The following is a 23,867-nucleotide window of genomic DNA, read 5'->3' as shown; positions in this document are numbered from 1 at the left end:
ACGTCCTAAAGGGCTGTAGGAACTTCAACACAATAAAGGAAATGCTGCCTCTATGTCAATAAAAATTGCCAAAACATATTTACAGTCGGCGCTTTTCACCTTGGCTAGATCATTTAAGATGCAATCCTCGGTGCCAATCCCTTTCATGAAGCCATACAATTCCACCTCCTCTCTGTGTTCCATGTGCCATTACAACCCCTACAAGGCAGCTGCGCACACGCGCCGCAGCCTGTGCTGATCCAGGCCCCTTAAGTTATAGCGACCCGAATCTGGAGCTCTTAGACCGCCTCCGTAAACGATCTCATAGGTTACAAGCCTATGAATGCTCACACTGGCCTCGGGCCAGACAGTCTAACAACTTGTACTGCGCAGCAAGTCGCCCGTCACCAAAGTGACGTCGATGAAACTTTCACCCAGTTCGGAAAAGAAATCTGGCGGTTGTTCTGCATCATTAGTCAAGTAGAGGTTCCTGGCTTCAACGAATTGTTCGAGACCAGCGCCTCTGGGGGGTCAGTGAATAAGGAAGGAACTCCAGGCGAGAAACTTGGCATTAGTGTTCAGAGCAACCAGTACTGTAGTGTCCGGGAGACCGTCCAGAATCCTAACCGACTTCGCCAGAAAGTCATCGATAATCCATTCAAGCTGGAAGTACCCCGACACTACTATGACATCGAGCGTACTCCTTGTGATTTGCACGACACTGAATGGCTCATCGGATCAATGAGACATCCAGAAAACACCCAACGAATCTGAGCCAAACACAATCGCGGAGAGCAGCCGTCCCCCAAAAAAATGAATAACAGTCACCCCGCGGAAGCCAACCTCCCTTTCCGAGAACGTGTACGGCTTCTGGATCAAGAGGACCTTAACCTTGTACTCCTCAAGCAGCCTCATGGCTTCACTGATGGCCGCCCGGGAATGATGCAGATTTAACTGCCCCAAGCGCAAGCGTTAAACATGGTGGAGTCCATCCTCAAAGGCTTCCCCAATTCAGGCGTCGCCATAACCTGTATCACACAGCTCTCGCCCGAGAGAGCTGTATCATATGCCCTGCACTGCTTACCCCCGACCCGGTGTCCAGCATCACTGCCTTTCTCAAAGGTACAGGCGGCGCACTTGGCAGGCGCAGACTAGGCAGGGCAATTGGTTGCCCTGTGCCCCGGAAAAGCACAGTAACAACACATCTACGACTGCGCTTTGCAGCGGAGAGAGGCGTGAACAAAGCCCTGACACTTAAAGTTTCGGGCGACCTCTACATGGTCGACGACCCTACATAAGGTCCACCCGAAAAAGAAACGTCCACCGGTCACCAAGACCTGCCGGATCTTTGGCGAGGTCTCCAACACCCAATGACTCTTTGGGGCTTCCTTCTTCCCAAACTGCCGAACCTCCTTGATTTCCCGAAGGAAATCTTAGACGTCCATATCCAATAACGGATTTTGACCGTGCACAGCCTTGAGGATTTTGGGCTACTCTACCTTTGTCACCCTTGGCATATCGTATAACAATATCTGCCGCCTCCGCTCAGCAACCAAAACGTTCTTTACCAAAGGCAAGGTTGGCGCCCAACAGACCCTCACATTTAAGTGCCAGACCCCAGACCAACAACGCACACTCACTCAAGTAGGAGTCTACTAACTCGAAGCTCCAATGCAACCCTCGACTCCTTTTTAGAGATTTTGGACCATTCTGCCAGCATCTCCTCGATCCGCCCCGAACTGCCGAACATCAGGCTTCCTTCCAGCAACCTCCCGCGCAGGACCAATCACCGCACCACTGTTTCACAACTCGTGACAGAGGTTTCGGCAGGAGTTTTAGTGCAATCCGCAGCATAAGGGCGCTCCACTACCCCTGTTTAGACCTCCGAGACCTCCTTTGCGGAGGTCCGAGGCCTCGGCGGAGACCTACTGATTGACTTTCTCGGCTGGAAGGGATCCCAGGCTACCAAGACCTTGGCCAGGCCTACCAAGTCCTCCACTTAACCTTCCCCCGATTGCTCCATCTCAGCTTAAAAGAAAAGCACCAACCGTGATGCCAGGCACTACGTACATAACCTGTATGAATCTATCACCTAACCCAAAGCAAGGTGAGCGTTCAATTTCCCCCTCGAGATGGGTCGTTCGTTCTTACACAACCCACTCGAGTAGTCAAAAGCTACAAGCTCCTATATGACCACCGGCGAAGTCGCAGCAAAATCGCTTCCCGAACCTGCCAGAGGATCCGAAACATTCCTTGGCCTCACGAACTACGAACGGGGACACCGATGTACAAAGGAAGCGTCCTTATTTAGCCGGTGGTGGCACTACTGCAACACACTACGCCGCTGTTTTGTTTACACTCTGCAGCAACGTAGGTTGACTAACTGTCACCGATCGTTGTAAAACCCCGATGAAGTGAACGTCGGACACTGTTCTTGCAGAAAATCGTGCCGGTATTGCAAAGCAGTTTTACAGTACGAGCCAAAGGGCGAGAAGCGATGGCAAATCATATATTAATATTTGTAGCCGCCGCTCGACCAGCTACTGAACCTTCAGCCCGCTTTTTTTTAGAACGTCGGTCTCCAGCAGCCGCTTCGCCTGCTGGGCATTTACCACCTCCAGCACGACGCCATTGTCCCATGTTTTCATGACCCGGGAAAATTGGATCTTTCTTTCCTCGGATCCAGGACTTTTTTCAGGGTTAGCTCCGTCATGGCTGACGAAGCCCCTGGACAAAGTATTATCGGGACCACCTTGACAGTGGCCCTCTTAATTTTGACAGCCGGTACCTGGGCTGGCAGCGGTGGACTAGGCCGTTTAGGCTCAGGAATGGCAATTACTGCATAAAAGGAGACCGGCTTTTTACCTTCTCCTCCACCCGTTTAATTCTTTTGTGGAGCTCGCCAAGGGCTTCACCCGTCACCGGCTGAAAACCCCTGATTCCCTCCACAACCTGGTCGACTTTACCGGAGAGCCTTGACACAACTGTATCAAGAACCCGATTGGCGCCCTGGAGGCTTTCACACCTTAAAGCCAGCTCAGCAACCAAACGACTACATTCGGACCCTCCACCGAAATCCGTGACTCCTTCTTTGAGAATTTAGTCCATGCGAACCGTATCTCCTCGATCCTCTGCAAACCATCAGATTAAGAGCTAGACCTTCCTTCGGAAGGCTTCGCCCCAGAGGTCTCCGGCTAAGGGCCGATCACCGCGTCACTTTCTTTTACCACCTTCGATTTCGCTAGGAGGTGCCGTGCAGACTGGCGGCCCCCTCCAGACTAGTTCTCCCTGCACTGTTCCAACCAAAGTCTTCCCCGCACAGCTCGACACTGAGGCTTCGGCAGGAGTTTGTGGACAGTCCGCCGGTGCACTAGATAAAAAAGAGAGGTAAGTAAAATAACTTTCGAGGTCTCTGTAATAATAAACACTATATGCTAAAATATAACTGACTGATTTGAAGCACCATTTATTCGTTTCTGTTACAAGCAGTTTTTTACTTTTTAAAATTGCCTTACAACTTCGACTACTTATTCCAACTTCTTCCCGAATTCTCACTCTCTTTCTACTACTTGCCTCCTTCAGCTATAAACCTTATAGCCCAATTTTTACAACGAAATACTAACCTTGAACGCGATACCATACTAACCACCCACCTAGCCATTCCTCTAATTGTAATTTTCGAAAGACTTCTTTTTTTTAACGTTACAAGTCGGTTAGTTGCCATAGCAAAAAACTGTAATGATCAGACATGAAATACAAGTTATTTTAGAAATTCATAACCATTCGAAAAACAAAAGACCTTGCGCAAGGTTTAAAAAGAAAATTGATAAGTGAAGGGTTTTTTTATCAACATCTCAAACGAACCAAATGTACTGCTGCACATCACAGTGCAAGAGTGCATTGAAATTATGAGGTTATATAGTGAAAAACAAGTTACTATAGGAGAAAACAATTCTGGTAAGTGTTATATGGTACTTCAAAAAAAGGCTTACGATATTGTGACAGGACCAAGGTAACGGATTCTTTCCAATTAAGAAGTATGAGAAAATAATAATGCAAGGAATCCAGAAAGGAAATAAAAGAGATCCTTTTTTCACGTTAACAGGTCTGTTTAACAATTTGTTCTTTGTAGAAGACAATGACACCCGAACAGCTGTTGTTCGACGAGAAGGGTTACCGGACCGGAACAGGAATTTATGGGAAAACGTAAGGGCGCGGACGATGAAATTATTATGCTTCAACAGTAAAGGAATAAGGCGAGTACTGGTTCTACAGGCCAGCGGATATAAATACTGCCAGGATTGGCGAAAACAGGAGTAGTGAATGAGTAGTTAAGCAAGTAGTTTCTGCGAAGCCGTGTTCGGCGTAGTCGCGGTAACAGGGACTAATTCTGTTAATAGATCTGCAAGGTGCTGTTCGCCTCGACTGTGTGACGGCGTTATCAGTAAGCGTTTGGTAACAACGAATGAAGAGTACGCCACAAGCATTCCAGTGTAAACAGTGGTTGAATGCAGGAAGTTGTTCGGAGAGTTATTGGTAAACATTAGTGAAAGCAGTATTAAATTCATTCATAAACTGTACGATAGTTCTATTGTAAACAGTACAAATAATAATATTTGCAGAGAATTGAATGGTATGAAATTTAGACTTTTCTAATCTTGTCCTGTAAACGCAAAATTAGGTATTAATATCAGCGGTCATTATAACGTTTTTAGTGAATTAGACTGTTTTCTAGTCTTTATAATTTAACTGTCTGTCAACAAATCTTGTCCTTATCTGTATAACTATTTTTTATATCATATATTATTACTATTATCACTTATTTTACTCTATGTTTTTAGAGTAACAAATTGTATTTATAAGATTTTTAGTTTGTTAATCCCTCAATATCCTGGTCGAGCTGCGAACGCGCGGCTTCATATATATATATATATATATATATATATATATATATATATATATATATATATAAATATATATAGTGGGAAACAACCCTTTTATTCACTGGAAGGTATACATACATAGGCAATTACACATTATAGTATATCTGCTACCAAACTCGGGTAGCTTTTAACAAGCTTCTTAAAACCTAACCATTTCGAATTTTTTTAAATAAAAATGAGAATAAGAGTTTAGTATTTATTTATTTAAATCTAAAATAAATGACCTCAGTACGCACAAAAAGTTTACAAATAAACTTAACTATAGCCAAATTGAAAAATCTTTCGGTGTTATAATTACACCGAAAGATATTTCAAATTATTTCTTTTACAAGATATATTTAGTTTAACATATACCTAATTCGTATGAATGAAAATATTCTACGAGCTGATTTTCCGTACATTTCTTCAGAGGTCATCAATTACCCACAAAAGTTAATACTTTAGGTTCTGCAGGTTTTTTATCATTCCGATAAAAAACTCCAACAAGAAAATATATTCTGATTATAATCTTTACGGGGTATTTATTTTAAATCGGTTTTAGTCGATGACAAAAGCAAAGAAATTCGGAGTATTATTATTAATAGAATAATTTCCAGTCAAACTGAGAGAATTGTCATTCTACGATTTTAAGAAACACCTGCAAGTAAAATATATCAACTTTCGTTTAAGAAAAAGTTGAAGAATACATTATTACATGTTATACGTAGAAGAAAGTCATTGCCAGCTTATTAGGAAAACCAATTATCAATAAATTAATTTTTATCAGTCCACATTAATTGTAATAATAAAAATAACAAACAAAATTAATAATTACCAATCATAAATTGAAATGGGTAACTTTGAAAATATTAATTTTTTTATTAAAACAAAAAAAAATACGTTTAAGTTTCGTGAAGACGAAGATGGTTATACTTCTATTATATTAGTCTTTCAATGTCTTTGCCAATGATTTTGAAGCTTGGTAACTCGCTTTATAACGATATACAATCGATCTTGCATAGTCTTATGCTATGTAATTTCATAACTAAAATATTTTACAAATGCTACAAAAAAACAAAATGTGTCAACCCTTTTTTCATTATTTTTAAGACTTATTCGACTTTGTGCCAGTATGAAACGAACGAAAAAATCAAAAGATAACCGAATTAACATCCTAATATGCGATTAATTTTTGTAATAATTCGAATCAAAATTAGGTGTTTTTGGATCAAAGTTATTCCAGTTATCTGTAATTTTTCAAGCAACTCCTATTTCATTCAGGATTTATACTTTAATTAAAAAACTATTTACTTTGATACAGCGAATAAAAGACGAACGCAATAATAAGGCGCAATCATTACTGCGAAACTGATAAAGCAGTATTTGGGATTTTTAAGTAAAAACGTGATTAAATACTTCACAACAGTGTACGGTCGATCTGAAATAACCTTTTGAAGACAACGATTACATGTGCTCTTCTCTACTGAGGACCGTACCACAATATCAGCTACGTAGCAGATATAATTACGAGATGCTTACGTAATACGTTGTGTATCTTCGGCGGAAAGGATAAAACTGAGGATTTATTATTACCATTTTAACGAACAAATATCAATTTCAAAATGATCGTACAACTACTGAAAATTGTTTATTAAAAACAATTTTCAGTAGGCAAAAACAATTTTTGCCTGGAAAAACATTTTCATAAATTTATTAATTTTTTTTTTAAATATCTGTTGCATACTGTATTAAAAAATAACCTTGTAATACCTACAACTGATCAAAAGTGGTTCAATGAAGTACCGTAATTTAAAATAATATATATACAATCAAAAGTTTTACTTTCATCTTATTTAATAAACCTGGCATGGGATGAGGTTTTTAAAATTAGGTGTGTAACTCTTAGGAGTAATATGCGACTCAACTCAGGCCGCTTACCACCACTATAGGTTAACACAGCACATAATTAAAAAAAAAAAAACTTTTGCGCATTTCACATAAATGCAAAGTAGTGTTTGATTAAAATATAATCAAAAAATGGTATTTTTCTTTGGTTTTGTGAAGACAAATTTAAGTAGAGAAATTCAAAATATAAGTTCACATAAATGTAACATCATCCACGATATTCTTCAACATATTAAATAAATTATTAAAATTTTAACTTTCCCCAAAGGAAATAATAGGACTCGTAACAAAAATATATAATTTATTATTTTTTAAAGGACCCGTCCGTATTTAGAAGTTACTGTTCCGTTGAAAAAAAAAATAAAAAATCTATTAAGAAAGTGTTTGTTCTGTTGTACATTTTTCAAAATAACTACACAACTTCGATTAAATATTCATTTAATTCGGCAAATACATGATAAATTTCAATTTATTTGTCTATACAGCGACTGGCAACAGGCAGAAATCCGATTGACAGTTACTGATGGATGATAATGAATTGTGTAGCGTGTGAAAAATGTCAATCCGGTCGGGTACTCGAACCCGGAAGCTCCAAATGAAAGACAGAGACGCTCGCTACCTATCCGCCACGAAGTAATTTAATTTATGAAAATTTATCTTCGTAATCAAATTTCTAGAATTAAAATTTAAAAATCCTTTTTACACAGTAATTTCAACAATTTCTAAGCCGCTTTGAAAATGTAATGAAAACATACTCAAAGACAGAAAAAATTAAGAGTATTAAAAAGAATCCTAAAAATGTAATTTTAAGAATAAGGTAAAAAGATACAACGGAAGAAATGAGAACCTCACATCTGAACAAATAGGAAAGTTAAAAATAAAAAAGAAACTATTTTAACACAAAGAGAATAAAAAATATGATTTCTGATAACATGATTTTATAGCTTCGAAAATGGTGTAAGGGGCTGCAAGAACACAAAAATTCTTTTTTAAACCTTATTCGTGAAAATACAGACAAAAATGTTCAAAGTTGTAAAATGAATAACAACTATAGACCTATTTATTTATATGGTATTTCAGTTTTAGAATTTTTTTATATAATACATATTTTTAATTATTTCTCTTATTTAAAATAGGCACACAGTACATATTATAACTTAAGAATCGTAATTTATTAAATGTAACTTCAATAAATTCAAGAGAAAAAACTGAACTTACCTCCGCGAAAAACTCGTCCATAAAACCGTCGCGGCCTTCAACATTAACCGCGACATCATCTGGACCGACATCATCGTCGTCGCTCTGAGCCTGAAACAATCATAAAATTTTTTTAGCATTCGGCAAAACGGAAAAATCTCAAAGGATACGTGAAAATTTAATAAACCGCATAGTGCATTTTTAGAAACTGAATAAAATCAAAAAAACACATAAAACACTAAAAGAAACACTTCGGAAAATCTAATATATCTAAGCCCAAAAATTACATTTGTGATCAGTAAGAAAGGAACTGAAATTGTGCTGCCCTGTAACGTCTCTCTAAACTCAATTTATACAACAATATTATGTAAAACGATCACACGCGCAGGGACACGCGAACGTACGTATATACATTTATTAGAAATTTTTATATTGCACCAGAGGAAAACAGAATGCCCCGAAACTGCACACATAACAGGGACTCAGTATTTCCAGGATCTTTTCCATTACGCGGGCTATACACATTGGTGCCTATCTCTCCAAACTTAAATCCGTGAACGTGAACTACTTTCTACACACACATAGTAAAATAAAAACGACAACCTTTGTCTGAGAAAGTTCGATTTTTTTCTTAAAAATGGTCAGATATAAATGACAACATTCTATAATACAACAAATCGGGATTATATACGCTTTTCTCAGACAAGATATAATGAACTCCCCTTCACCTTCCTTGATTCCCGACGAAAACTTTGTTTCAGTGTTTCAATCCTCTAGTTCAAGAAATTTAAATCCGGTTTACGGATTTTCTCACGAGTATCGAGTAAAAGAAAGTTTAACGCCTCTTCCTGCCCTTGTATAATCACTTTTAACAGCCACGGGTACTGTCGATAAAATCTGCAGGAAAGATGGATTCATGAATTTTAGGTTCCTCGATAATGTGAAAACACAATCCAACAGGGTAGCAGTAAGTGAACCCACCGGGTTGGTCTAGTGGTTAATGCGTCTTCCCAAATCAGCCGATTTGGAAGTCGAGAGTTCCAGCGTTCAAGTCCTAGTAAAGCCAGATATTTTTACACGGATTTGAATACTAGATCGTGGATACCGGTGTTCTTTGGCGGTCGGGTTTCAATTAACCACACATCTCAGGAACGGTCAAACTGAGAACGTACAAGACTACACTTCATTTACACTCATATATATCATCCTCATTCATCCTCTGAAGTATTATCTAAACGGCAGTTACCGGAGGCTAAACAGGAAAAAGAAAGAAAAGGGTAACAGTAAGTGAATCGTGACGAACTGCGGTTCGTTCTCTTCACATATACGGAGAACGCGGCTAACAACTAGGTGGAAGAACAAGTTCGATCACAAACTCTGTCGTTAGCATCCACAAAGGAGGAACAAAAGGGAATTTGGTTCGTTTGAATAAAGTTTGACGAACCAATATACCGTAAGTATAAGCAGCCTTAAAGGACAAAATTTTTAAAACTTGCATGACACTCGGTAAACATGCATTTCGTAATCACATCGGGAAGCACGGTCGCTGTTTCTTCTGTTTTAATAACTACATAAAAGTATTTTTGCTACTATAGGAATTATTTTTTATACAATGCATTTAATTGTCGATTATCTATTTCTTATTATTTTTACATTTGCATTAACCAAAATACTTATTTATTATTTAATTTAACATAACTTACGGATAGCTAAACTTCATTCGTCACACTACATTATAATTTTAAGCTCTTATAAAATTTTAATTAATACAATTGAGAAGCATATAAATTAGATCGTGTTTTCAATTATTTGTTTTTTACAAAAAATCAAGCAAAATAATTTTGATAAATCAACGAGAATAATGCAGTAGATAGCGATGCGATGCACAATGTTGAGTCTTTATGAACGACGCCAACTGAGGCGACACGATTATCCAGGACAGGATCACGTATGCGTCACAGTTTTAAAAAAGTTATCTTTAACGGAAATATCCGTTAACAACATAGCTAATGTCGACTCATCGAGCACCTAGCCAAAACCTGCAGAACAAAACCCGGTAGAAAGGAACGTCAAAGAATAAACAGAATGTCATGGGAATGGAAATCCAATGTTTAACAAAATTTACATTAAAAACAATTTTCTCATATTCCACAAAACAAAAACTGTTACCAAAATTATTTATTCTTATTTTCTAAATTGTTTTAAAATATATTTAAAAAGTTAGAAGTAATTTTGTTCACAATAAAATACTTAATATTTTACCAAATTAAATATAATTTGATAAAACAAAAAAAAACATTTATATAGATATTAAACACTTAAAAATTATTACATATTTTTACATTGTTTTTTTTCATAGGAATATTAAGTGTTGAATTGTGTTCATATATAATGTTGAATATTAAGGAGGGAAATAGTTGAGTACTTCTTATGTTTGAAAACAAGAGGTGATAATTTATTTAAATGGGAATTAGTTACTAATATTCAAGAAAGTAGAAAAGCACAGAAAGGTATTAACAGAGTTAAATACCTATGTGTAAGAAGTAAATCGAAATAATTTCTTATGCTTATATTTCCTTTAATTTTTTTAACATATAATTTCTTTCAATCCAGTAAATAACCTATGGTCGTGCAAACATGGAGGTAGTTACAATTATGTTTTTTAGATTTTTTCTGTATGAAAACATTATGCTGGGTGATTTAAAAAGAACTTTAAAAGCATATAAAAATTTGTTTAGATAACTTACAGATTCGGTTGAGGTCTCATTTCATAGCGAAACACATCAAGTTTTGATTCACACTGTATGATCCCACACTTCCACAATTGTAAGATAAGTCTGAGCGGTTGGGCCAAAAAAGGCAGCAACAGCCTTCTTGGCAATATATTAAAGGTGTTCCACGAGTCGAAGATTCTTATCAAAGATTACACCCAAGAATTTCTGAGCAGAAACATACCTAATGGGAAGGCCGGCCATTGAAACTCGTGCTCGGCGTGAATTGGCCAGCCGACCCTTCAATATTATCGTGGTTTTTTTGGACTAAAAATCATCTTATGCTGCAGACTCCACAACCTACGAATCTCACATGCACAGGCAGCTCGGAGTTCTATCTCGTTCCGCGAGTACCCCTCAACCAGTAATAGCTCATCATCCACATAAGCGATAATGTGGCAACCACAAGACAACCTTAACTGTAACATAGAATCGAATTCAATTATCCAAAGAAGGGGACTCAATACAATGCCCTACGGCACCCTTTGGAAGTAGGGAAGATCCTACATCTTCCCTATTTCCGAGCTGCCATCAAGGAGGGTGACGGTTCGATGGCTGAAATAACTTGAGAGAATCTTTACTTCATTCCACGTTTCTACATTTGAAACAAGGCAGAGGGCCACCATAAGTTATTAAAAGCCCCAGATGTATCCAGAAAAACACATACCTATATACACTGGAGCACTCCTCCGTGCTCTTGCCGGGCAAGAACCCATATTGGCTGTCCATCAATAAGTGCTCAGTAGTTAACCTACTAACAATAGCAAAACGTTCTCAAAAACCTTTCCAATTACAGGCAAGAGGGTCAAAGGCCGATAAGAAGAACTAACAGTAGGGTCCTTGTCACCAACTGTTAACGCCGCAGCTGCAGAGGTAACGCCCGACTATCTGGCTACAGTCTGGAATGAAATCGACTTTAGGCGGGAGGTAAGTCGCATTACAAATGGAAGCCATATCGAATCAAAGTGAATGTTGCGTGACAAACTTGAATTGTTCTTCCAAAGAATGAGACCTCAACCGATTCTGTTACACCAATAAATGTTTATATGCTTTTAAATTTGTGAAGTCCTTTTAGAATCACCCGTTACATTGTACAGCAAAGCAATTATAATGTATTCTTAGTTGTTTAATAAATTCTAACGTTTATTATTACTATTATAAATTATTATGTATACACATTTACATACGTGTAAAGATGTGATCACACTAATCACAGGTTACTTTATTAGTACCATGTTAGTCATGTTTACTTTTAGAACTGACATCTATTGCAATTCCTCATTTAAATATTTTTATGCAGTTTTTACAAATAAATTAAATACTGAGTAAAGTCGAACTTGAGATATTAGTTTGGGAGATTTTCATAAATTACTCACAAGTAATCACGGTTCCCCTTGAGGGGATCACCCTCAAGTGAGGGTGATCCCTTTATTGACTGTCAATCAACATTTTTCAGAAACATTATTTAAAAGGTCTTCTCTTTTAATAAATCAGAAAAAAACTTTTTAGAGAACTCCGAAGGCCTTACTTTAAATAATTCACGAAATTTGAACCAGATTGTTTCTAATCCTACCTGACATTCTGTAAGGTGTAGTAAATGAATCCATCAAACCGCAATCACAATATTTTTTACTTTTTCATTTTTTATAGTTTTTCTTTACGATCACAAACCGTAGAGATAGATATAGGACACTGTATCGGGTTCGTTAAAATTATTTGTTATAAAATACATTTACAATTATTAATCTACTAGCTTTAAAAAAATATATTATATAAAATAATTTTCAATAATTTACTAATATTTTGTAGGAATCAGAAATTTCAAACTCTGAAAGCGAATCGTTATACTAATAACACGTTGCATAATACTGTTCAATGAATAAATAAGCTGTGATGAGCAGGTTTTTTATTCATTTTTTCTTGTTTTTTAAAATTTAATATTAAATGTTAAATGTAGTAGAAAACGGGTAGGACACAACGTTACCAGAGATCCTTTTCAGTCAGTCAGCAGTTACATCTTCGTAAAATTTATATACTTATATACCTAAAAAGAATCCGGCCCCGATGAACATCTGCCCCGCAATAATTTTAAAATTTTTGTTCTGAAAACTGTAATTTTTAACAGTAATTTCGTAAAGCTAACAGTACTTCATATAACCGGTAGTTGCGATGTTATCTTAAAACTTAATAAAATACCTACAAAATAAAGAAAACTGAAAAAGAAATTAATGATTTCAATCGCTATAAAAAACCTCCTTCAAAAATCTAATCGCAGATTTCAGGAGAAATTTTCAACCCGAATAAGAAATTCCGGGTCTAATGCTAAAAAAACAGGCTTTTCTTTGGATGAATTCATCGATGAAATCTCTAGAATACAGAGTTTCTGAAGAGTTGTTAAAGGCATCAACAAACACACAATTGAAGAGGGTAAACCTTTATGTATACTTATAAAACTTTTGACAGTAAATTTCAAGAGTACTTTATCATCAAATTTGACGATACCAATATAATACGAAAGTAGGTTTAAACAACCGACTTTCATGGAGAGTGGTATCGTCTACCTTTCATCAGGAAAGGTCTGAGTAAAAATACGGGTCGAGCTTAAGATTCTTCATTCTCCACAAAATTCATCTTTCATCTAATGACTCAAGTATAATCAGGGCGTTAACCTGTATTTTCATGAGAATAAACAAATAAATTAATAGAGAAATTAATTTTATCAAATGCTTACACAGTTATATCACATTATAATAAGATAAGTTATATAATAGAAATTTTACGTTATAGGACGTTGAAAGACATTATTTTTTGCATAATATTGCGATTAATTTCTATGTAAAAGAGTAAAAATAGAATCTTAAGACGGCAATACTATTAAATAATTATAATATATAATTTCAAGCTGGCCTCGATGTTTCACCTGAACTTAATGAAAAGTAGTTAATAAATTTTGGTAATTGTTACACGAGATTTAAGAAAATGTAATAATTGTACTAATTAATTGTTTCATAAATACATCGAAAAACACGTAAAGTATGTAGCATGTAAACTTATTTGCTTTCTATTTCGGCGAATCATAGATAGAGTTTTTATTCAAAGCTTTAAAACACTAAAATTAAAACCTAAACCGTTTAAATTATCTAGTATAAAAATATCGCAAAATTAAATCTTAATATTTCAACCAAAACCGAACCATACCCCATTAAAAATATTTATTACCATCGTCTTAAAAATTCGTAATATAAAAAAAATAGTTAACAGTGGTAATTCCTTCATCACGTAAAACGCAAATTTAGATGACCAAAGGTAGCTAACAGATTAGTATTTCCTGTTATTTATATGCAATATAAATAAAATAATAAAATACCAAATATAAATAAAAATTACGTTAAGAAAATAAAATGTTTATTGGCTAACTTTATTAGCAGAGTCATCAAGTCAGTTCCCATTACAGGAGAAAGATTTAAATTTTTTTATAACCTTTAATTACTATCATAAATCGCTGGTATAACACGTAATCAGTGAGGTCAGAAAAAAAAATCTTTAATTCTTAATTACTAACTAACTTATACGAAATTTCTCCTTAGTTAATACTTTTTCTATACGTAAAATGTACTTGTTCCACAAAGTTATGTTCCCAGGAACATATATTTAATTGGTATAGCAGATGTACAGACGCGCGCGCGCAGAACATATGAGAATTAGGTTTCCATTTTGTTTAACTATTATAATCATTATTTTTCGTTGCAATAAAATTAGGAAAAAAATATTAAAATAAATTTGTTACGAGAGTCATTAAGAAAGGTATTTGTGAATATGATAAGCTACCAAATAAATTAAAATTGGAAAGGTGAAACGCTAACACGACAGCGAAGCCTTTGGCAATTAGACGATTACGTTCTACATACTGAGGAACTAGGAAAAAGTCTTTGAAATTTAAAGAAAAGCGGAAGTAATTTCGCAGCCGAGTAAGAAAAGAAAAAATAAGACGAAGCCGATGAATGTTACCAGAGGTACTCTGAAGAACCCGAATGGAATTTTGTTCGATTTTTATTTATCATACCTTAAAAAAAAGGGGGTTCTCTATTTGATCTGTACAGATTTTCATTATGTTGAAGCGCATTATCCGAGAACTGCACTGATGTTGACGATCGTTTTTGTTTTGTAAAAGAACTTCTTTTGGCGGTCCCGGGAATTCATAAACTCTATCCTTTAAACAACCTTGAAGGAAAAAATCACAACTAGACAAATCTGGCAAACGCGGAGAACACAGCCCTCTGCTGACAGTTCGTTTTTCTGTAAAAGCCAAATGAATGCGTGTAGCGAGTCGTTTGATGTACGCTGATACGCTGCTTCGTCTTGCTGCAAGAAGAGGTAATCTTTTTTTTTACGAACTGTTAACTGAGCGTATAATTGTTCGAAAATTGTACGGCACACTTCTGTATAGACAATTTGGTCAAAAAATATCGGCCCCGCTATACGACTAACAGAAATAGCACTATACACCGAATTTCTCGTCAAGAAGTGGTCGCTCAAATATTCGAAGATTTTCACTTCTCTTCTCTGATGCCTAGTGTTCTGCAATTTAACGTGCCCAGATAAAGGAAAATATGTCTAGTCTGATATGAAATACAGCACCGACAATGCTTTTAGAAGCCAGTCGCAATTTCTGTTTTATGTTGTTGTACAGTCGTTACACGATAGGGTTTCAAATATAAATCATGAAGAATTTTACAACAAGATGTGTATTTTACACCGGATTGTGGTGATAACATAGGTACACATTTTTTCTGACAGGCAATCATTGAATATCAGCTATGGTCTCTGGAGTACTAACGGAAGATCGTCTACTTCGTTTGTTGTTTGAACCGAGCCCGTATTACGCCATATTTTTTAACCAAACAGTGCATCTGGCAATCGGACAGGATCAGAACGCAGAAAAGCTTTCATTATAACAACCTTTTCCTCGATGGAATAAAACAACTACTATAAAGAACGAAGAAATTTGCAACCGGCACAACAGAAGAGAGTAGCAACATACTTAACCGATAGTAGCAGCGTTAAATGCGACTCAAATTACTACAGTTCGTGCCGCGGCTCAGTTCGGTTTTAAATCGCTCACCTGATATAATATTAGAAACGTTATGTTATACGATCTAAGACCAATTTGGTATTTAAAGTAATTTTACCCGAAGGTATTAGAAACGAGTAGAAATACTCGAGGTAAAAATATAATATACATCCTCGTATTTTAGAGCCATAGCTCACGTTTTGTAGTAGTAATTTGAGGATGTTTCTTCTCATTTATATTTTATTTTTACCAACACATTAATTTGTTGCATCTGAGTTACGCCTATTTTTTTTTTATACAGGCGTCATTATTTTATAAGACCATTCATATTTTAAATAAAACTTAAAAGTATTTGGAAACCCTCCGTAGCTGTTCTTTTTTTAGTTTTTTTGTAAATTTTTCACTTATTCGTGTGCGTTATAAAAATATATATAATTTTAAAAATTATTTATTTCATTATCGCTAAGGTTTAAAAAAAGGATCATATGAAAAGTTGCAAATACCTATCGAAACGAAATAATTTTGACTAAAAATCTTATCGTAAAAAATTCCACGGTGTCGTTCTGGTCAAAGCGGTAAATGTAAAGTACCAAATAGTGTAGAATTTTTTAATATCTTACTTGCATGTGAAATAAAAATAAATCAATAGAATGAATAAATACGCCCTTAAAATCAAAATGAATAATAAAATAAAGAATTGAGCGAACTCTTACAGGCTCTTATGAATAATAGCTATATTAATTTGATTCTTTCAGATATTACACGTTAAAACTTAGGAGTATACTTAAACATTTCAGTATTCAAAAAAATAGAGCCCGAGTATACTAAAATATTTAAACGTAGGCGAGGGAAAAGTTCTGATAAAATAAAACTTTCAAACGTTTTACATTAACAGAATGTAATAACGGCTTATTAATAACTTACGAAATAAATACAAAAAAAAAAAAGCTTAAGTGAAAATTCGACAGAAAAATACTTACGATGTAAATACAATTACAGCCCAGTGTCTATCTTTATCGTAATGTTAAATATATACTGGCACTGTAGCTCAGTGCCAGTAACGTCGAGTCAACCGTACTGCAAATTTTGTAAAAACAGATTTACATTTTTTCGAGCAAAGTTTGTTTAAACTCACAAACAAAAACGTTTTAACAAAAAAGGTTCAACGAACAAGTTAAATGGGGATAGGTTTATCTAGCTACCCGTAGGTACTTATAGTATAGGTATACAGCTATCAATTGATCTTACCTATACTTAAAAACGTATCCTCAAACAAACAATTTTCGGGCGAGAATTATTTTTTGTTTTTTTTAAATTTTATTCTAATTGCCTACAATCGTTTACATAAATACATTTCTCGCGAATGCATAAAGAAACACCGAGTAGAATTGAAAAATTCTGATATCTCGATTCGATGGTGAATGCAGATGAATTCAAAATCACAATGAATCATTGTGATATAGAATTACAATCATAGTTGTAATCGAATAGAAATAGCTATTGGAATACACTACGATGTTAAACGATAAATGTATTATGAGCAAAGTTTATACAGTAGTTGTAAGATCAACATCGAGTTGGAACCTAACAGATAAAAAAGTGTACGAAAAGAAATCAGATGACAGAAGCGATGGATAAAATCAGGAAAGAGCTACTTAAGGAACACAACAAAAGTAATAGAAATAACAAAGAAGATCGGTCTGGCTGCATAACGAGAAGTGAGAACCGTGCAAGTAAAAGAGTAACGGTTTTAAAGGATGAAGGAAAAGGATAGTCCGAAGAAAGGATGGCGTGGCAACACGAGAAAACATTTTGAAGAAATTTGATGTCGCTAAGCTAACCAAAATGAAGGTGGAAAAATGCTGCTAAAGAAGACATTCTCCCAGGGAATAAATCATATAAAACTGTTCCCGCAAAAATGGGGAAAATAAGTCCAAACGGTTGAAAACTCTATTAACTTTAATTTTCATCGCTTTAAGTGTTTTGCTAAAATACAACTTCAGCCGGTAAACATTAATAAAACGTTTTTCTCAGATAACGCTAGAACTCTTTGTAGTTAAAAATTAAGAATGATATAGAGTCAAGTAAATTGCTTCACGTATTTTTGATTTTTGTTTTTTTTTTTTAATGGAATCTTTTTATTAAAATTTCATCCTTTGCATATAAAATAAAAAATATTTATTACCGAAAAAGTAGCGGGTTGAATTTTTACCCTAGTCGCATTATAAGTAAGAAAATAAAAAAAATGCACACTTGTCGCCAAGAAAGGGGCGGTATACAGAAAATAATAGCTACGTTTTTAATAACAGCCACAACTTTAAAAACCAATAATAAAGTATCTTTATTTGTAGAAAAAAAGAGTTTTTTTTTAATTTTCAAGTCGCGTACCATGGGGCGCCCTTTTTAAAAAAAGTTCCCATGTCGTCTAAATTAAAACTAGATACAGCTGAATATTTAATCTTTAAAACCGAAGTTTAAAAATACTGATATTTTAAGTACGGTTCCTATTTGGTTCACTTATTTTTTCTGGTTTTAAAGTTTATTTACTTCAATAAGTAAGCCTACTTTGGTGCGATTATATTCAGCACGGCTAAAAAAAAACAAAAACAACTCCCTATTTTTGCACTGTATTGTATTTTACATTTTTAGTTTTTGTATTTACCTTTTCCGTTGCAATGTACTTTCAGCTTTTGTATTCCGTTAGTAACGGTTGAGGAAGGTAGTGCGTACCGAAACACCTGTTGTAATTTATTAAAATAATTTTCTGAAAATCAAATAACATATTTTGTTTATTCTCTTTTTTTACGATGGATTTTCATCGACTAACGGCTTCATCCGTCGATTATACTATTTTAAAAAGCTCCGATGAGTTTTTTCAGCCTTACGGCAATTCAAATTAATTCTACGGCCAAAAATTACTATGCAGAACATTTGGTTTTTCGATTACGTTTGATAAACAATCTTAATCCAAGATATATAAACCGACGAAAGAAGTGAATTGGCCGGAAAAGCACAAATCGCAGGTATTAGCAAACGGATAGTCGAAGATAGAAAAACCCATTTTAGGAGACGTTTACCTTTAAAGTTATACATTCAAAATCGGTTTTTATATCGCATCATATCGAGTCTCTATTATTAGATTTGCAAGCTACATAAAAAATTCAATTATATACACAAAAAATATACGAAGAAAAAAGTAAACTTAATGATTTGCAAAATGCCGATCGGGTGTCGGTTTGGAAAAGGTAAACACTAAAATCGTGTATTTTTTGATAGATTTATGAATTTAACGGATGTGAAGTTTAGCGAACATGAAATTCGACTTTTATAGAAAGATTTTAGTTACAGCTTAAAATCAAACAAATACAAGAAGGATTTAGAAATTTTAGGTGTAGAGCGTGAACTTGTTTTGAATTTTGAAAATAAGGTTGATAAAGGTATTTCGTCTCGAGAGATAAATTCTGAAAAACGTTGTTTGGCTGCAAAAACTGACAATTTTAGAATTTTATAATGTTAGAAACTTAGCTTTAATTAGGTCTGTAAAAGATAAGGACTTAGAGAACGATATAATTTTTACACTTGCAGATAAACAAAAAACCGTTATCGCTTACGAAAAAAATTAATTATATTTCAAAACTTCTTGAATTTTTAGGTCCTAACAAATTTCATATTATTAAGGTAAATCCTACACCAAAATTTCAAACAGAAGTTAAGGGAGTTAGAAGGGAGAATGACGGTTTTATGTTTACAGTAATGAATCCGCACCCGATCGAGTTATACTCTCATTTGTTTCATATGTTAATGCTCCTGCTGTTAAATTGTCTAGAAAGATGACTAATATTAGCTGATCTCACTGTAAATTTCAACCGAAATTTAGTACTAAAAGCTCAATCGTGCTTGTCGAAAATATTAAGGATTTAATTCCGAACAATTAATTCTACTTTACTTTCTTTTGATGTAAAAAAAAATTGTTTCCAAAGTATTCCACCGCAAACGGTTATCGGTATTAAAGTTACCAATTACCCAGAAAACTAATCGAGTTATAAGAATTGAAAGAGTTGAGATGTTGAATGTTTGTTTTAATCAAAATTATTTTAACGAGAACATTAACACTTCAAAGGAGGGTTTAATTATGAACGATTTAAAAAACAAAATTTGTGCTCATCCTTTCTCTAAATATTCCAAATTTTTGTATAAATACGTAGATGATATTTTTTGTTTGTTTTACGAGTAGCTCGAGGCAATTTGGAATATTCTTGAATTTCATTAAAACATTAAACGAGAATTTAGCTTATACTTTGGAGATAGAACAAAATAATTTTGTCGTCTTTTTAGATTTGAATATTACTAAAATCAATAACAAACTGGATTTTAGCGTACATCACAAACCCTCACACACCGACGCTGTCATTCATAGTAGATCACTACATCCGTTTGCACATACATTAGCGGCTCTTAATAATTATATTCATAAATCGTTAAACGATCCGATGTCGGATGATAACGTTGAGAAACGGCGTAATATTATAGCGGTGAATAAAAGTTACTAAACGGATCTAATCGATCAACCGTTTCACAATAACTTATACAAAATTGCAATCGGCAAAGTTTTTCCTTATCGAGTAATTTTCATTCTAACAAAAGAATTTTCACAAACTCACTTATGTAGGTAAATCTGCATAGAGAAATAAAAAAATTTTCAGAAATAAAATGCGGATATCGCTTTCAAATCTAATAATTCTCCAACTAAATTTATTAAGAATAACAACAATAAAACTGATAAACTTAAAAAATCAGGAGTTAACTAATTTGAATGCCGTTCTTGTGATAAAGTTTATATCGGACAGACCAGAAGATCTTTGAAAAACTTACAAATGATTACAAACCTCGTTTTTCCGATAATAAGAGGGATTTCTAAACACGCCTTCACTTAATCGATAAAAATCACGATTTAATTGTTAATTTTAAAGTACTTCATGTTGACAACAAAAGTTTAAAACCGAACCTTTTAGTCATCGTAAATTAATAAACTTAAAAATTCTAATTTACTTTTAAACGACCGATCAAGACTTGAATAGGTCGCCGTCGTTGAATTTATGGTTGCGAGATGGGCTTCTCATGTTTTTATACATACCGCCCCTTTTTTGAATCGACCGATAATATTTATCGTTAAATTTATATATTACTGATGTACGTGTATTCTTCCCATCGTTGCTGTTTATTATTACATATCTCTATCTCTTTGGTTTTCGTATTTACCTTCTTCGCTGTAATGAACTTTTAGCTTTTGCATTATGCTAGTAACAACTGTTGTGATTTTTTAAATAATTTTCTGAAAATCGAATAAAATATTTACTTATTTTCTTTTGTTAAAAAAATTATAGTTTACTAAACAAAATGTAGATACGATCATGTCTTTGTCCGACAAAGCCGAAAATCAAGCCAAAACCGACGTATATTTATGGCCAAAAATATATTTATGCTAAATTTTAACTTTTACGGTCGACAAGTTTTCGAGATATAAGGCGAAAACTTTTAATAAGCAATGGTGAACACGATCGACTTAAACTTCATAATTTTAAATAACTTAATAAGTACTTTTATCGAACTAATTCTTGGTTCTGTACGACCGCTTCACAAAACGTAAAAAACATGGCAAAAACCACCCCTCCCCCTTTTTTAATTTTGTTCAAAATTTAACGCCATCAAAGCCTCATGTATATAAATATTTTGGGCCATTTTCTAAGTATTTATGCCGAATCGGTTCGACATACAAACGTATGTATGTACATATTCATCGTCCGGAAATTTCTATAACCGGTTTTTTTTTACGGGCTAGGAATGTCTTACAATGTCGACATTTGCAAAACAAAACCCTGATACCCAAAGTTTGGTCGATCGGTATACTTTCCCTTTATAGCTATGCCGCCGCAGCAACAATAATAAAGCTATAGTCGGAAAAGTAATAAGCTACAAATCGAGACTATTAAAAATAATGAACTTTTGTTTCGGTTTTCTCACCGACGAAAATCGTGAAATCTTGTAGTTTTCTCAAAAACTTACCCCTTTATTTTTTTATAAAGTCACACGGTAAAAGATGTTTTCTATTAAAAGTGTTTTTCTATCTTACAAAAATTGTGAAACAAATAAATTTTACGTTAAAGCCCTGACATTTCTACAGTAATTTATCCGATAGCAACAAATTAAACACGCGGTAACCGTAATAACTATCTTTAACAATACCTGATTTAGTTCGCTACTCAAATCATTACTACTATACGAAAAATAAATGTAAAATACGAAACGGTTACCGTTTAAGCTATAATGTTCACCTAATGATATAGAAAATAATGAAAATGTAATCGTTATAATGATAATGTTCTCAAAAGATAAATTTATCTGGATAAATTTACCTTTAAAACCTTCCTACAGACAAACAAACACACGGACGTTCCCATTTTAATATGAAATTTAAAAAAAGTTTGATATGATACTTTACTTACATACAACCCTGTTTAAAATAACGGGTTATTCAGCCTAAATAAATAAATAAACAGCAGTAAGTCATTTATAGGGCAATGATTTTTTTTTCAATACGAAAAATAACGCTCTCAATCGGAAAGATCAGCTCAAAACTTTAATTCGTTAAAAATAATTACCTGACTACGGCATTAAACCTATAGAAATTACATGCTCCGCTTGAAAAATAGTTATCGAAACTTCCAATCGCTGAAGTACGGACAAACAACGGATTCACTATGATGAATTCTACTCCGACGTAAGCAGTTCTGAATTTACTAACATAACTTTTTTCCAGAAGAAAAATCACCAGATAACTAATAAACTGGAAATGAACGTAGAATAATAAAAGAGAAGGATGATATTATACGGTGATAAAAGGTGTGTGCGAGGCTGTAAGAGCCTAGCAATGTGGTTTTGAAGAGATCAAATCCCATCTTTTTTGGTCATTCGATTTTCGGTCAAGTCGATTGCAATCAAAAGGAGAGGTGCTCAACTAGATGTTACAACGGTCCTGAATTCAAAATTTCAACATCCTACGGCTAATAGTTTTTGAGTAATCGAGATACATACGCACACAGAGACGTCACGCCGAAAGGTCAAAATCAGGGGTGCAGAATATGTCAGAATATTGTTTGTTTCCACTTTAATTGTGTAATGCGCGTGGAGGAGTGGGGTTGCCAGGTCGCCTATCGCAACCCACCGGGTTGGTCTGGTGGTGAACGCGTCTTCCCAAATTAGCTGATTTGGAAGTTCCTCCCTACTTCAATTCCCAGTTGTAACAGAATTACCAAAAGTTTTAGTAATAGTGACTTCGAGTTTTCATTTTATATCAGACAATTAACCCAGCAGTACACTTGCGCACCGTAGTGTACTGCCGAGTTAATTGACTGCAATAACTAGATTGTTTGTCAACGGAATTTTACAAATGAGGCGTCATTTTGCTCAAAAGAAAATGCTTAATAAATTTTGAAATAAGAAAACCTATATCAAACGAATAATTACAAAGATATTAAAGATTAAAAAATTAAGAACGCCGCCATTTTGAAATGTTTGAAGGCGACGTTTTCAAAATTTTTATTTTGTAGAGTAAGACACTCGATATGGACTTTTTTGCTAATTTTGGTGTCCTAAATCGGTACCTGAAGTTCGGGGAGTAAGTCCCGAAACACTCCACACACACACACATATATGTGTGTGTGTCACTCGCCTGTGTAAGAAACATAAATCAATAGAATTTTCATACACAAAACAGACTGCTATATTTTGAAAACAGAAAACCGAAAGAAAATTTGCACTATATCTTCTAAAATTCGCTTTTAGCGATCCATGTAGCTATCTGTGACACTCTGCAACTTAGTCATCGACTTAAAACCATATACAAAAAATGATACTGCAAAATACAACTCGTTCATCATTATAGTTTTTATTGCAAATTAACGCCAAAATCTTCCTTAAAATAATTAAACTTCTCAATGTTTGGATTTCAAATATTATCTGAAA

The 23,867-nt window shown here is 34.5% G+C and overlaps 1 protein-coding gene across 3 annotated transcripts in view; it reads right to left on the bottom strand.

Annotated features, from left to right (window-relative positions):
• The window catches only part of Syx1A (Syntaxin 1A), a 403,921-nt gene that overhangs the window by 333,471 nt on the left and 46,583 nt on the right, over positions 1–23,867 (bottom strand). For all 3 annotated transcript variants that reach the window (XM_075365002.1, XM_075365005.1, XM_075365004.1), the window contains exon 2: positions 8,025–8,114. In XM_075365002.1, coding sequence (XP_075221117.1) covers positions 8,025–8,114 — 90 coding nt within the window. The remainder of the gene's footprint in view (positions 1–8,024; positions 8,115–23,867) is intronic.

Source organism: Lycorma delicatula, chromosome 4 (assembly GCF_047948215.1).
Source record: "Lycorma delicatula isolate Av1 chromosome 4, ASM4794821v1, whole genome shotgun sequence".
NCBI lineage: Eukaryota > Metazoa > Arthropoda > Insecta > Hemiptera > Fulgoridae > Lycorma > Lycorma delicatula.
The sequence above is the reverse complement of the archived record's forward strand: the minus strand, read 5'-3'. Positions and strand labels throughout refer to the sequence as shown.